The following is a 15,949-nucleotide window of genomic DNA, read 5'->3' as shown; positions in this document are numbered from 1 at the left end:
ATAATGCGACTGCCTAAAACTATATATAACTGAAAGAGACGTAATTGCCGTATAGATTTTTTATATAATATATAGTATTATTTTTCAATAACTTTAATAAAACAAAAATGTGTGTACATAATAAGTGTGTATAAATACATAGTAATATGACATTTCACACCATCGATTATTGTTATATTGTATACTGACACACGTTTTTCTGTTCATCGGTACGACCTATATGACGGGTATGTGACAAGTGTGCGCAAGTGGATAGTGAAATTAATTTTTTCAATTTTTGGGTCACCGTGAAAACCATTATACTTGTCGCGAGTGAGCACGCAAGTGTAGCGCGACATAGATCTACAGAGTGTTTTAGGTTTTTCTAAAACTTTGTGAATGATCTCTTGTCGTATAAGTGAAATCCAAATAACACTCATTTTTTGTTTAGCAAATTAAAACTGCAACTGTGATTTTTAAGAATACTGTGATGTTTTATTATTTTTTCAATTTTAAATTGGTCGTAATAGTAAACACACCTCGATGGTATGGAATTTTGGATTACGCAGGCCAACATCAGATTATAATTTTCAAAGTTTGAAAGGAATGATCTGAAACGTCCTGTATAAAAATACGTTAAAAAAAAAAAAAAACATTTTTCCATGTACACCGTGTCGCGTTCTAATTTAATAATTTAATTGTTGTCTCCGACACGTTTGCATTTCGTATACATGTATATCGTGTATATAGTGCAATTATAATTGCGTACGCCACTCGTTCTCCGGGAAAAACGTAAACATAACGAGACGGAGCTATGAGCTAGTTATTCGGGGAACAAAAGAAATGTAAAACACGATTGACGATAATCGATTGGAAACGCCGCGAATATGCATAATATATCGTACACTCGTACTTATACGTTTCCCCCGCGGGCACGCGTGCTGTTGCGTTTAAATGTGTTATTCGGCTATCGCATACGATTTGTAAGCGATCGGTCAATACTCGACTGCAATAAATTATTATTATAGCTTATCGTTATAGACACGATCGTGTTGTGTTTCGCGCGCAGTTCGACGGCGATCGTCGCGGAGTAATTATTCAAAATTGTAGCGCGTTATGAATCGTAATAAAAAAAATCGCGGGTGTACGATAATATTATAATATACACGTTTTAATTATTATACAGTCCGCGGCGTGTTCGTGTTTGTCATACAATTATTATTATTATTAAACATGGTTGTTTTCTCGTCGGCCCGTATGATGTCATTTTAATTGTTGTGAAAGTTCACAACGCGAAATCCGCCACCGCCACTGTGCCGACGATCGCGGGTTACTGACATCGTGTTCGCGTGCAGGCGGTGGTCGAGTGGGCAACGCAGGAGCGTAGGTGTGCGCTTTTTTACAATTTTTTTTTGCGGCACCGGACCGATCGTCGTAGTCTCCGTCGATCACACCGGTTTTGGCACTCCTCGCCGTCCGACCACTGGACGATTCGATAGGTATTCGCAAACTTACTAATTTTTAACTCTGCAAAAACAACGAAAATCAGAAAAAAAGAAAAAGTGGAGACATGCGACCATCAGTGATGGCGGTCTTACGGTGTGTTGTTCTTCTATGTTGTTGCAGTGGATTTGCGGTGGCTTTATCGAACGTTACAAACACCACCAGAGGAGTGGACGAGTTCTTGACGTGAGTACCTACAATAATTTTAATTCTATACGTCACTATTAATATCGAAATAAAATAAACTATCAATATCGCATTGAAAATAATTATCGATTTGATTTACTATAAAAAAAATCCACTATTGGAATTTCTCATACTTAATGAGAAATAATTTTTTTTTGTGTCATAATTTATTGCACATGTTTGTGGTCATCATAATCTGTATTTATTTTTAGTGCCTACGTTAAATTCAATTCGTTTCACGAATCTATGTTTAATGTTCATTTAGATCATACAAGTTTTAAATGTTTCAATATATAGAATATTTGTTAGTACGATGGGCTGGTGTATAGACATGATATCGATATCGCGTCAGCAATGACTAAAACTGTATACATTATTATAACCACTAACGGTGGTTATGCGATTGTCTGTTTTTTTTTTTTTTTAATTTAGAGAGATAGTTGTGCCATAGAAATCTTGATAAAAAAAAAATTAACAGAATTTTTATGTATGCATGACCGGTTAAATGTTTAAAACAATAAAAACTTCTAAGAATATTGTATGTGTTCTACAACTCCTACCATACAGGACATGTAGAATAATATGAAAACGAATTTATGACTTGATGGTATATTAATAGTTATCACGAATATTTCTTTTTCTCGAACAAAAAAGTATAATAATATGTATTTATGACTATTGCATGTGTTTATACGTTAAACCTAATAATAATACGATAATTATTTTAAATTTTCCGTGGCAGGTCCTTGACGCAAATGATTGGAACCGTTTTGAATACCGACGCTAGGTATGCGGGATTGTTCGGTGACGGATCTCAGTCGATTTCTGGTCGGCCCAACCGTCCGCCCGCCGCCGATTATTTCGAAACCGGCCGACCACCCTTTCTGGAGCGACCCCAAGTAAGCAGGCCGTACCCAGAAAATGGTGGGCCATACCCTCCACCATACTCAGAAAACGGTGGACCGTACCCTTCACCATACCCAGGAAGTGGTGGACCGTATCCTCCACCGTATCCAGGAAGTGGTGGATCGTATCCTCCGCCATTTCGACCCTACGGACTCCGTCCCGGTCCAGGGGCAGCGGCTGTTGATTACCTACAGCAGAACTCTATCGTGCAAGCGTTGAGTTCCATATCACAACATGACGACCTCAGGTGTGTTCCCAGACTTCTGTGCGAAGTATCGTCGGGCACCAGGCCTGGTTATAACCAGCAATATGGTTACTACCAGCAGCAACAGCAACAGCAGTCCTCCATACCATTCCTCACCAAAGACGCTTTGATCACGTGAGTACTATACAAACACACGCTTGTATATATATAGACTATAAGTATACTTAAGTTATTATTTATAGCTACTCGCATTTGCTGCAGTGTCATTATTATATCATGTAATATATTGTGGGTTCGTGTACAATTGCGTATAATATAAATATAATATATTATAGCGTTATAATCGTATATCAGTCGTCGCCTTGTTCGCTTTTTTTGTCGATAAATCTATGCGGCCATTTGGTGGCCCGTCCAGATAAGAAATGAAAAAGTGTCTTTGACGCGCAGAGACGTGCTTTTTTACGCCTTTCTGCGGGTACACAAACACTCCGGCGGCGATGAGACGAGGGGCACGCGCAACGTAAACATTTCGCTTTGCGGGGATTAAATCGAAATTAACTTGTTTTTTCTTTAACCCACCCGCCCGCCGAACGCTTATTTATTGCAACGTGATTTACTGCCGAGTAACCGAAAAAACGTATACCGCCACCAAACGACGTGTGCGTCATAAACATTTTTTCGCCGACAGATTAACGACGTCTCCGCCGCCTCTGCAATATGATTCCCCTCGGGAACCCTTTCACCGCTCAGATCACTTCCGGAAAATATATTATATTAACTGCTGTCGTGTAGTCGACTTGAGCATACCAATACAGATTACTGCGACCCTGTCTGTGCATTGATATTATTATATGATGGTCGATAAACGATATGTTATTGCTTTAATAACCGTACGGCGTATACCTATGTATAAAGTTCAAACGATACCGTGTTATTAGTATACTTAATATTATATATCCACCGTAAAGTCGTTTCCGGTAATGTGCGCACGGTAATCACTACATGGTCGAGTAGCTAACAACTCCGGCATCAGAAGTCGTCATAATCACATCATAAGCTGTATAACGATAATAATAATAATAATATAATGTAACGTTTCTTATAAGAGGTGAGTAAACGGCAGAGGTCCCATCCAGGCTTTTGGGCGTCATAAAGCTTTTAAGCTATTCGCGAGCTTTTTCGCCAAAATGTCCGAAAAATCCGTTAATACTCGTTTTTTGTACCAAAAGGAAATACGTGCCAAATTCCAAACCATTGGATGATTTAGAAATGTATTTATACAATAATATACCTACGTAATCTGCATTCATAAATACAAAATATACAGTAAAACCTCTAGATACTATACTGTTCAGAAGACTTAGTTTATAGAAAGTTAATAGTTGAAAGTACCTTAAACTAATAACAAGTATTTCAGAAAAAAATCGTACGCTATTATAAGAGGTACTCTATCAGTGGAAGTTTCACTGTATTTATTTAAATCAGTCACGGTTGGTCTTTATCAAGTAATAATTAAATTAAACTGTGAATTAGACATAGTGAGTTAATTTTCATCTATTTAGTTATATGACTATATGCTACTTATACATGTGTTGCTACCAACTTATAGACATGAAATACTGAAATAAATAAATCAAATTTGCATTCAGAAGAACCAATCTTGTGTTTTTAGTATAAATATTAGAGTAAAAATATGTGTTATCAAATTTAAAGATTAGAACATTATTTGTGCTTAGACGTTGGATTTATTTTTTAGAAATTTTAATTTTTAAGCGAGATATGAGCATTTCTAATTTTTAATACTATACATACGCATGTCTATATATCTTGCTTAAAAACTAAAATAAAACTTATAAGCATAGATGATTTTTAATAAATTGGTGTTACTGAACTCAAAAATGTAACGGGTTTTATGTTTGTTAAGATGGTGGCAACAAATTCACGGGCGCGTATTGTCCTATTAAGATCATTCTCCGTTGTTAAGATTACTTGAGAAGAATATTATATTATATTATCGAATCGTAGGTAGTTTATTTTTTTTAAATAACATTGATTAACAAATTTTTCATTCGTACATAAATCATATCAATTTCTGTGTTAGACAAAAACGTATAGACTTGTGATGACATTTCGATATTTACCCTGTTCACATGTATAGAAACTTATATATATATATATATATACTTATTCTTGACCTATATTTTTATTTTAAGTACCTATATCTATGTAAGAACCTGAACGCTGATCGGATTATAATCGTTGAGTGCCACTGCTACAGTATTCGGTTGTAGATTGTAGAACCTAATATTATTACAATACACACGAGGAATAACTCATAGTATTATATTATATAGTATCGTTACGCACTCTATTGTCGAGCACTACAACGGTTGTGCGTGACAAAATAATAATATATTTTATAATTATTGCGTTACGCGCTACAATGTTTTGTAAATACTAAAAGTGGGTCTACGCGCATAAGATGTTATAATAATAACAAAAACAACAACAACAACAACAACAATAACAACAGCGGTGATATTATATTATATTTTAACGAATGTTTTACTCTCCCGAGGTCGTCGTTGTCGCCGTTTATACCTACGCGCCAACAGTATTATTATAATATACGAATCCGCGCGGGTGAAAAAAACTACGTGGAACGTCCGCGAAATCGAGCGATGTCGATATTATGCGCTCGTTATAGTGCATATTATTGTAATATTATATTATAGGCGAGAGTCGTCGAACTTGATCGGATTTGCATAATATGCGTTAAATGGTGAATCGATGACCCCCCCCCCTCAATCATTAATATTTGTTGTCTCTTTCTCGCGGACTTTTACTCAACGTACGTATATTATGACTATTATATATATTTTCGCACCCCACACATACACACACAGGTGGTCAACTCTCGCAGTTATTTACTTTCCAAACACTTACCTATGTGTATCGATTCATCACACGTCGTCCCACTGGTAATCAAAATCGGCGATACCGTAAAATCGCGACACGTTACGAGGTTCGGTATTATTTGTTTTCTACATTATTAACGGCTTTATACTAGTTAAGCCCGTTTAATACGATGTTGCTGCAGAATCTATTGGTGGCACGCGTATACAATTACTATGTATACGTTTCGACAAATCATTTATACATTTTAAATATGTTCATATTCTTTTTTCTTTTTTACTAATGAGAATTAGTAAACCTACTAATGTAATATGTAGTAAAACTACGTATTATATATTATGTGTGCGTTAAACATGTGTAAAATTAATTAAAAATTACATAGCATTATTTTCCGATAAAATAATTACAATTAATATCTTTAGACCAATAACTCTTCATTGATTAAAAGTATTATTTTCACTAGTTATTTGAATAATGAAAAGTCATAACTTTTACTGCAACTGAATTGTCTAACATTTCAATTTTGTCTGCAAAGTATTTAGCAAATATATCTCATGGATACTCAATATAATTTAAATGTGGGGTTTTCAAAATTGTGTTTTAAAGTACATTCTATAATTTGTTATAAATAAAAATTGTATACAAAACTGAATATATTTTGCATATTTTCAGATGGGCTTTATTTTAATATTTTTATCTTAATCCTTTAAAAAAATTAATTAAAATGATAAGTAAAAATTGACTAGCATTTCAAATAGATTAAGTTTTTATATATGTAAGGGTAATAGTTAAGTGTACAGTAATAATATTTTGTTACTTAAATATAGAGTAATGTATGATTTTGAAATTATATTAGATAAACTGATGGTTTTCAAACTATGAACTAATTTTAAATTGTACCAACGTTTTTACTAATATGGTATTATGGATTATCACAAAAATATCCGATTGGTTGTGATCTATTTAAGCATATTGCTAACAACTAATTCACAAATAAATATCATTAATCTATTTTACACTAATTTGGCAAAAGTGTACTTACACCATTTAATATTTGAAATATATAGAGTATACCAAATTAAATCAGTATTTTATATTAAAAAAATTATTGCTCTATGAACTCCATATTATAATAGTAAACTATTACATGTTCTATAGTTATTACACTATTATTTATTTACTATGAAACGAATTATACCTATGTGGTGTATTGTTAAGTACACAACAATAAATAGTGTCAATAATGAAATAATATTATAATTTCGTATGTCACGTCACTTACAGATTGCTGACCGTGTTGAACTTCGTGGACGATTCGCCGTTACTTATGTTCGGCCGAGCCGCGTTGTTGGGATATAACGCCCGGGGCGATCCCAGGTATTGCACGACCGCGTATCCGACTTGTCCTAGGGACCCGGACCAGCTAATCAACTACCTGAATAACCACAACGGCGGTTTCTTCCGGTTCTTCAACCAACAACTACCACAGTACGCTCCCCAGTACGCCACTCATCAACAGCCTCCGTACCCACAACGGCCCCCGTACCCTGAACAGCCTCCGTATCCACAACGTCCTCCATACCCAGTGCAGTCTCTGTACTCGCAAAGACCTCATCCGTACTCACAACGGCCTCCGTTCTTAGGACCGGAACAGAACTACGCTCCGCAATATCCGAGGCCGCAACAATACTTTGGAAATGGCTACAAGTCTCGAGTCGATGTTCAACAGAACCCGAGAATATTGAGCGGGTCGCCGGATCAGTACTACGAGGTGCCTTCGGTTAACGACTTACCACTGGACAGACCAAGGCCGACGCCGATGAAGTTTCCGTCGTCGATCGATCACGGCGGCGCTACGAATTCGATTTCGCATTTCGCGTTCCCGTCTGACCACAACAGCGCGGGAAGCGGAAATCGGCAGGCGAAACGAATAAAAATGATTTTCCCTGACAGAACCGGCACGGGCGGTCTCCGGGCCGACGTGGACAAGTACGGCAACTACAAGGGCGTGTATTACGCCGAGGGTGCGATCAAGTTCGTCGACGACGGCACCGCAAACGGCGGTCGACCGTCCACCATCAGACTTCCACAGCGGTGGCCGGCCGACGACTTTAGCGTTCTCGGTAACCGATTGCCCTACGAAAGACGACCCAAGTTTCAGTTTCCCAAGACTTCGGAGTGATGCGGTGATAATGATAGTTCAATAGCGGTATAATACATGGTTCATCGTTGAAGTATTTAAACGATTTAAACGCATCCCCTCGTTGCTAGCAAAGTTTAACCACTATTTAATATTTATAAAAAAATATATTTATTTAAATATATATTTTTAAATACTATACACATTTTTAGGAAAATTAAACACTTAATATAACACAACAAAACGTAAAACACGTCAGTTAATTTCAGGTTCGTTTATGACATGCCTACTTAATAAAATATGTGACTTCCGTCTTTTTCGTAAAATACGTTTAGACACTCACTTGAATACTTTACATTGCACGAGTTTAATTCGTAATTTAAATAATATTATATTGCAACAGTAAATTAACTTACCTATCTTCTTTTACTGGAAACTGCTATACGTTTTACCCACCCATACACATATCGTCCATCATAATAATTTATTTAAGTAGGCATATTTGTATTATAAGTAAACTGTTAGATCGTTTTGTAATTACGTTACAATTACAAACCCTTCTAATTATATATGTTACCACTTAGAGCGTACGATATTCGACAATGTGTTGCTTATTTTTCTTTGTACATTTTTTTATTATTATTATTATTATTATTTACAGTATCATAACGACATTGGTGTACATAAAATCCTTAACTTATATTAATTATTGATACGTATACAATAATTACAATACTAATACCTTTTATAGGTATTCATGAACATTTTTTTTTTTTTGTAATTTTTGTATTTATTTAAATATAATATTAAGTTAAATTCATAAATATACATGTATTATAGGTAACTGATATATTGCCTACAGTTTACAATATTATTATCATACTTATAGGCTTGATTGAGGTAACTTATAAAAAACCTTATATGATACACATAATAATAATTACTGTAAGGTTTTAATAATATTATATGACAATCGATTGTAATTGATGTACAATAATATTATTATGCTAAAAAAAAACCGTATTGTCATTTTCTTAGTCGGCGGTGACCGATATTGTACTCCGCACGACTATGACGATGGCTTACACGTGACATATGTGCGTGTGACGCAAATCAAAATTGCGAGGGCGAAAACTCGTTTGTTTTTTTTCGTTCAGCAGGTGACACGAACGTTAAAATAAGTTAAAAGTAATAGAAGGGCATGCGCGAATATCACCAGCTTCCCACGTCTTATTACAACGTATAGCGGTTTAGGTTATATGATGTTATAACATAATATTATTAATACGATGCATCGGTTTAAGGACTAGACTATATGGTCGCTGCGTCGGCGTCACATGTTATTTTACAAGATCTTCACTTTCTTCATCATTTGCATCACTTGCAGCCCGGGAAACGGACATCCGGGATAGAAGTTGTGACATCCCGTGTTATCGATGCCGTTGATGAGTTGGCCCATGTGCGCGGCGAAATGATACTTGGACGTGACTTCAGCCGTTGTGGAAATGGTCGTTTCTCTGTAACGGAACATAATAATAAAATAATATGTCATTGTGGTTTATAGACTGAATAAAAATTGACGAATATAAAATATTTTTATGTTGATTAAATACGAGATCAATAAATATTTTCAATTTTGTTATATTGACGTAGATTTGTCGAACTGCACTCCTTGCTTTAAACATCATTGTCTTACACTCAAGTTCAAATAAAAAGGTAACGGTCAATTTTTTCTCGGTTAAAAGCAGGTTATGTTCTAATTATTGATCTTGACCTAATCATTAATGTTATCACACGACGTAACTAGCGTAGGATTAATGTAAGTACACATTTTTCGCATTGTTATTTTAAAATTATATAACTATAATATATTAAGTTTGTTTTTAATTTTTAAAACATTATTACAGTTTTTCATTAACATATTTAAATTAAACCTGTATATGTAATTATTATTATTAAAATAATAATTTTTAGATATTAAAAATACAAATTATTTTTTTGACTATCGGCTACTATTCGGTAATAAATAACTTATACATTATGTATTTATCGAAATGAGCGCAATCGATCACTATCTTTTTCTGATCTGAGTAAATTTTGACAAAAAACAGTACAATTTGACCTTATCGTATTAACTATTACAGTTGTGATTGGCTACAACATCAAAATAACTATCCGTCAAAGCTGGTATTTTGCTGTTGGCATCTTAAGTATATAGGTCAAGTTAATGATGTTACATTCAAATCATGGACTACACATATAGTTAGTCCGACTAGAATCTCGAGGCAAACGCGTCGTTGTTCAATTATTACACAAACCGTACACTGTGTGCAATAATAACGACAAAACAAGCAAGCGCAGGAAAAACTAGAATCGCAATTTTGTATTTTTTATATTAATATTATCGATGATGAAAATCTTTATCGCGCATAGCTGCGTAATAAATATAATAAAAAAAGAAAAAAAAACGATAAAAAAGTCAAATCACTCGAAATCGTCGGTATTCGTGAAAGAAGATAATAATAATACGAAATGCGAATTTAAAAACTTGATTTTATTTGTCCTGGCGAGGGAAAAATAAAATAATACTATGTAATATATATATATAAAAACGTGACGTTTAATTTTGCCGAGCGAAAAATTACGATTCCAATCTCTCTCCATCTCTTTTTCGCACTGTTTCTGTGTACGTACGTGGCGCTCCTTTCTTCGCCATCAAATCCCCAAAGGATTCTTCAAGCCCGGTCCGCCATGTTATAGGGGTCGTCTGCTACGCCGCGGATGAAAAATAATAATAATAATAATCATCTTTTGAATATTCACAAAAGAAGGAAGCGGGCGAACGCGATTCCCGCCGGCAACGACGATTTTCCCCGTATTATTATTATTGGCCCGCTGGAGATCAGTGCGCGCGATCGGTGACACGAGTTATTATTAGTATTTTTTTTTTCGTGGCGCCAAAACCCCTGTTAGAAAAAAAATCATTTTTTAGTCCAAACCGGAGGTCTCGGAGATTAAGAGAGGGGAACCGCGTGTAAATCATTTCGACACCGGAGAACAAAACAAAAAAATTATTTACGCGTGAATATGTCTATCGTACAGTGATTTTATTTTTTCGGCATTAAAAATTGGCTCCAAAGTAAATTTTTTAAATTATTTGAGAAGAATAATTATAGATGATTTTATAATTTATCATACTAAGTACTATTATAACTGTTATTGTTGTCGCGGTCATTACAAACTACTTTTTCACGTGACCATTTATACTGTTAATGTGCAATATATATCTTCGGTGACCGAGGGTCTGTGATTTATGCATCAAAGACGATTGCGCTTTAAGGCGAACGATCGTATCCAGCGAATAGGCTTGCGATTTCGTCACAGGTCGTTGAGTGGCGCGCGAACGGAATAGCAGCGAGGTCGACTACTGCAGCAGCAGAATATTGTAGGTACCTAACAACACTATCAGGTAGGTGTATTTTTAAAAATTACAAAAATCACAATTTGAATAAAATTATTTGTTAATAGAAAAATGGGTGTGAACATGTTTGGTGAATCGCCATGTGTATTCATTTATACAACCAGGAAAGTCGAGAAACGTCTCCCGCGTTGGCGTATCAATAAAATAATATTAAATTTTTGATTTGTGCGTTACGTCATATATTATATGCAGTCATGTGTAGAACAACACGGTGCTATATTATATGTCGTCTTCCGCGGTGATGATTATTCGATCGACAGCCATCTGACACGAAATCATCGTCGACGCGTATATTTATTTTCGAAGCGTTTTAATGTGTGCGTCTACGATACGTTTTAACACGTACGCTCGTTACGCCCCGTACACAAAAATATTAACATAATAAAAAAATAAATACTTTTTAACGTCGTTGGGAGAGGTGCCACCGTATACAATATATATATATTATCACATTATGTGCTTCAAATTTACATATACGAGAAAATATGCACCAAATCATTTTCATACGAGTACGAACAATTATTGTTGTAGTTGTTATTATATTTTGATATCTATATATATATCATACGTATACGCCGAACGTAGTGCGTTTTTCCATGAGAGATTTATCACTTAATTTTTTTCACCATATTATTCCTCCCCAAGTCGTAAATAACGCACACGTATATACATGTGCAGTTTCTCAGCTCCGTACCCGTAACGATTTATGATTTTTTTCGATTGTCTGACAGTGTTTTTCCCTAACTATTTCTGGTACAAGCTTTCCCTCGACAAAATCCGTTTTCCGCAGAGTGCGTCAGCGACATTTCATCCGGACCGTGTTTTTTCTTGCCGGTTTCGGCCATGACGAGAAAAGATCATACGAAAATCGCGCGAACAAAAATTCAAACCATCCGTGAATGGTATATTATATAGTGTTTGGGTTCTAAAATTTTCTCAAAACTTTATGAAAACACTTCAACTTCTACACGGAATTGTTGGACAATTTGTTAAAAACCTATTAAAGCTTAAAGTTTTGGTGTCAAGTATGTGACCAATACACTGCAATTAAAACTAAGCTAGGCAAGTGGTTACTACTCAGCTGTACATAAGGGCGTCAAGTGGGTCACCGAAATGAGTGTATATTAAATTTGAATTCAATGATATACGTATTATTATTGTATAAATTAAGTATGAAAAACAATTCTGAACGGAGATGATCTATCAGCAAATATATACACCAAGTATGTGTCATGATGTGTTTTTTTTTTTATAATAAAGCTATTAAAGTTGTTTATTTTACTATAAATATTACGATAGGTACTAGGTTATTTTATTTTTTTTCTAAAAACAATGAATTTATTATACTATTAGTATTTAATCATTAAATAATATGATATAATATATTTAAACCATATTAATAGGTATATTAATGTTATTCATTTTATCATTTTATCGTAAAAAAGTGTAAATAGGTTCATACTATAATAAATAAATAATATTTTTAAATTAATCTGCATAATACGTTAAGAATATCATTGCATATTATAGTTAAATTTATAATAATATACGTAACAGTTTAAATCATAAATAATGTTTTTGAATTATAACAAAACAATAAACATCATCGTTATTCACCATTAAAATATAATGTAATTTTATCGATATTAGAACTTTAAATATCTATAAAAATAATTATTGTGATCGTATATTTTTAGGAGATTTTATTTTCAGTATTATTCAGTAACTACTTAAAAGGTAAATTTTATCAAAATTTCAGCTATAAGAATTTAAGATTTTATAAATTTTAAAATACTAAATAAACTTGTATAGTTTGTACCTTTCAAATGCCTATAAGTAACTAAAAAAAAATTATATTACGTATAAGATACGCTATAATAAACATTTAGTGAAAATATCAAATATCTAAGGTTATTGTTTTTTTAGTTACACCAAAAAAACAAAACATAATGGATTTCATCATTAACTGGTATTTAGTAAGAATTTCTGCTTTTCTTAAATTTGTTGTTTGTTTTTTCCGAATATTTTGAAAAAATAATAATAATTTTTAATTTTGATTTTTTTAAGTACAAACTAGAAATATTTTGTTACCTTAAATTACTCTGAAAGTTAAATATCAAAATCAAAATATTTTATCTACTAAATATCGTAAAAATAAAAATTACACACTGGAAAAATTATACATTTGCTGCGCAAACACACACATTACACAATCAATACATCACTCCGCTCAGAATCTAAAAGCTTGAAAAATTTGTCCAATGATGTATGTGTTGTTGAACTTAATTGAAAGATGTGACGCAATGTAAAATATATCACCCGTGTTACGCATATCGCCGACTGCGGTTAGTAGTTAAACGAATAAAAAAAAAATCGCTGTCTTGCCCGAAGACATATAATAGCATGCGCGATGTCGACGTCTCCGTTTTTATTGTGTTGCAGTGCAGCGCATATACCATTGTTGACTAGTGTTATAGTGAAATCGAAAGTGCCCAAACAAACAATTTTGATATCATAATATTATTGTCATTGTCGATCGCGCGTACCTATACAGTTCCGAACTCTGGCAAACAATTAATTGTCTTTTAGCCGTTTAGAATATAATGAAATCCCCATCAGGATCACGACTACATCATTCATGTATACGCGAAATAACTACTAAGCACGACAGTGACAGTCCATCGTGGTATCGCGTAGCGGGTACAATACAAATGAGGTAAATATCATAATAATACCTAATGAGTGACAACAGGTATCTCTCGGATTCGGTGAGCGAGTCTCGGTTCGTGGACGCCGTCAGCTCGCAAATGAGTTTCGGCAAACACGATTCCTTGATGGTGTTGACCAATTTCATTCGGGCCGAATACGATTTGGCTGTGAATAAAACATACAAAACAGACAACATTAATAATTAGGTCCAATTATCACAGTGCGGGCAGTTTCACGTTACAAAACACATGCGCACGCACGCGAGCGCGCGCACACACACACATACACACACGTCGTAACAACCGGTGCACGCGAATGAAAGTAAAACCAACCGGTATTTTTTTTTATTACTACGATACGAACGCACGCCGTAATACCTACTCAATATTATAATATCGCGCCTGTGTGTGTGTGTGTGTGTGTGTGTTTGAAGTGTGTAATATATAATATCAATAAATGTATAAGAGTAATATTTTAATGGCATAATATTATATTATGTATTATTTAATGTTGATAAAACTATGGCGTAATCGCGCGGGAAGATTTGATCAGAAAATAAAACATTCTCAGTAGTTCTTTTGCAGCCCGCTGTTGTAAAATTTAAAACACGATATTATCTATAAAATGAAAATTATTCTATTTTGTAGATGTGCCGGGAGGTGGTTGGTAGTGGGGGTGTACCGACGACGGATAATCGGTGGGCCGCGGCGGAAAAGATTCGTCGCACCGTAGAGATTATTAATGCAGTTCAATAATGATATGTACAGAAAAAGAAGTAGAGGAAGCTTAAAACCGCGGTAACCCTCGGGTGGGTTTCCTCCAAGGCCTATAATTTGGTATTAACATTATGAAGCGCATAAAAGTCGAACGAGGCCGCCGAGCCGTACACAACGAAGCGCCGACCTTGAATTACTGACGTGTCGTGTTATTATCATCGTTTTATGTTTCGTATTTTCATTTCGACCGATTGCTCACCGAACGCTTCCATGTCTGGATCTTCGTCCGGACCTGCGCCGCCGAGACCGGCTGCCGTCGCCGTTTTTGCGGGCCGCGCGTTTCCTTCCCTCGCCGACTTTTCCGGCGACTGTTGTCGGTTCCGCTGTTGCTGCTGATGAAGACTATGCTGTTTTCCGCCATATTCCTCGAACATGTGCTTGACCATGCCGGCCAGGTCGCCGGTCAACAGGAAGAACAACACTATGAGCACGGCGAACCGGGCCAATCCCGAGTCCATGGCGGACGTTCGTCGGTCTAGATGTGTGCGAAACGCGCGTTATTTGCGTACAGCGACGGTATCAGTGTCGGTGTTTCTGGTGGGCGGCTGGGCCCGAGCGCATGGCGAACGTCGGTGACGGATCGCGCGAACCGCGGAGTGCAAAAGCGGCGTACGGTCGGCGCAGGATAACAACAGCTGAGCTGTTACTACAAGAATATTACAAGACGACAACGACGACGGACTTCTGGGAATCGGAGAGTGAAATCGAAAGCGAAAAGAAACCGAAATCGGACTGCCGCGTAATAACGATAATAATACGATATTGTTATTTAGACGCAGACGAGACTGTGGCGAGCCGGCGTGCCTCGGATATTGCGCTCGGGAACGTTGTCGGCGGCGGCACGACCGGCGTCCTTCGGATCCCCTCCACTGCAGCCTCGCCGCCACCTCGCGACCATCCAGCCGGCCGTTTGGCCTACATAATATTATTATTTTTATTATCATTACGTTGTTATCGCGTGCCTAGTTTGCGACTCCCCTCCCGCGACCGCCCCCACACCGAGGAAGTACTGGCCGTATAGGTGGAACGAGTGAAAGTCGTGTTTGAGACAAAAAAAAAAAAAAAATAATAAATATATACAAAGACAGAAATCACAGCGTTAGCGCTTACCGCATCCGACGAATAGCCCGCGCTTAGCTCCCACCGTA

The 15,949-nt window shown here is 35.7% G+C and overlaps 2 protein-coding genes across 2 annotated transcripts; one reads left to right on the top strand and one right to left on the bottom strand.

Annotated features, from left to right (window-relative positions):
• Positions 1–1,069: 1,069 nt before the first annotated feature.
• LOC113552346 (calcium-binding protein P) lies at positions 1,070–8,618 on the top strand. Its single transcript, XM_026955200.1, has 3 exons — positions 1,070–1,668; positions 2,411–2,953; positions 6,980–8,618. The coding sequence occupies exons 1-3, from the start codon at positions 1,550–1,552 to the stop codon at positions 7,875–7,877; spliced, it is 1,560 nt and encodes a 519-aa protein (XP_026811001.1). The 5' UTR covers positions 1,070–1,549; the 3' UTR covers positions 7,878–8,618.
• A 153-nt stretch (positions 8,619–8,771) lies between these two features.
• On the bottom strand, positions 8,772–15,604 carry LOC113552347. The gene is made up of 3 exons (XM_026955201.1): positions 15,001–15,604; positions 14,052–14,190; positions 8,772–9,352 (listed from the first exon to the last, which is right to left on the bottom strand). The coding sequence occupies exons 1-3, from the start codon at positions 15,257–15,259 to the stop codon at positions 9,181–9,183; spliced, it is 570 nt and encodes a 189-aa protein (XP_026811002.1). The 5' UTR covers positions 15,260–15,604; the 3' UTR covers positions 8,772–9,180.
• Between the last annotated feature and the right edge of the window lie 345 nt (positions 15,605–15,949).

The sequence above is a fragment of the Rhopalosiphum maidis genome, chromosome 2 (genome assembly GCF_003676215.2).
Source record: "Rhopalosiphum maidis isolate BTI-1 chromosome 2, ASM367621v3, whole genome shotgun sequence".
NCBI classification, from domain to species: Eukaryota; Metazoa; Arthropoda; class Insecta; order Hemiptera; family Aphididae; genus Rhopalosiphum; species Rhopalosiphum maidis.
This window is presented reverse-complemented; position numbering and strand designations above follow the sequence as displayed.

What these genes read in the sequence shown, in the direction of transcription:
- LOC113552347 (XM_026955201.1), bottom strand. Translation starts at nt 15,259, where the DNA reads ATGGACTCGGGATTGGCCCGGTTCGCCGTGCTCATAGTGTTGTTCTTC. An exon ending in TCCAGACATGGAAGCGTTCG is followed by an intron (nt 14,191 to 15,000) that starts GTGAGCAATCGG and finishes TTTTATTCACAG; the next exon opens with CCAAATCGTATTCGGCCCGA. An exon ending in TACCTGTTGTCACTCATTAG is followed by an intron (nt 9,353 to 14,051) that starts GTATTATTATGA and finishes GTTCCGTTACAG; the next exon opens with AGAAACGACCATTTCCACAA.
- LOC113552346 (XM_026955200.1), top strand. Translation starts at nt 1,550, where the DNA reads ATGCGACCATCAGTGATGGCGGTCTTACGGTGTGTTGTTCTTCTATGT. An exon ending in GGAGTGGACGAGTTCTTGAC is followed by an intron (nt 1,669 to 2,410) that starts GTGAGTACCTAC and finishes TTTCCGTGGCAG; the next exon opens with GTCCTTGACGCAAATGATTG. An exon ending in ACCAAAGACGCTTTGATCAC is followed by an intron (nt 2,954 to 6,979) that starts GTGAGTACTATA and finishes CGTCACTTACAG; the next exon opens with ATTGCTGACCGTGTTGAACT.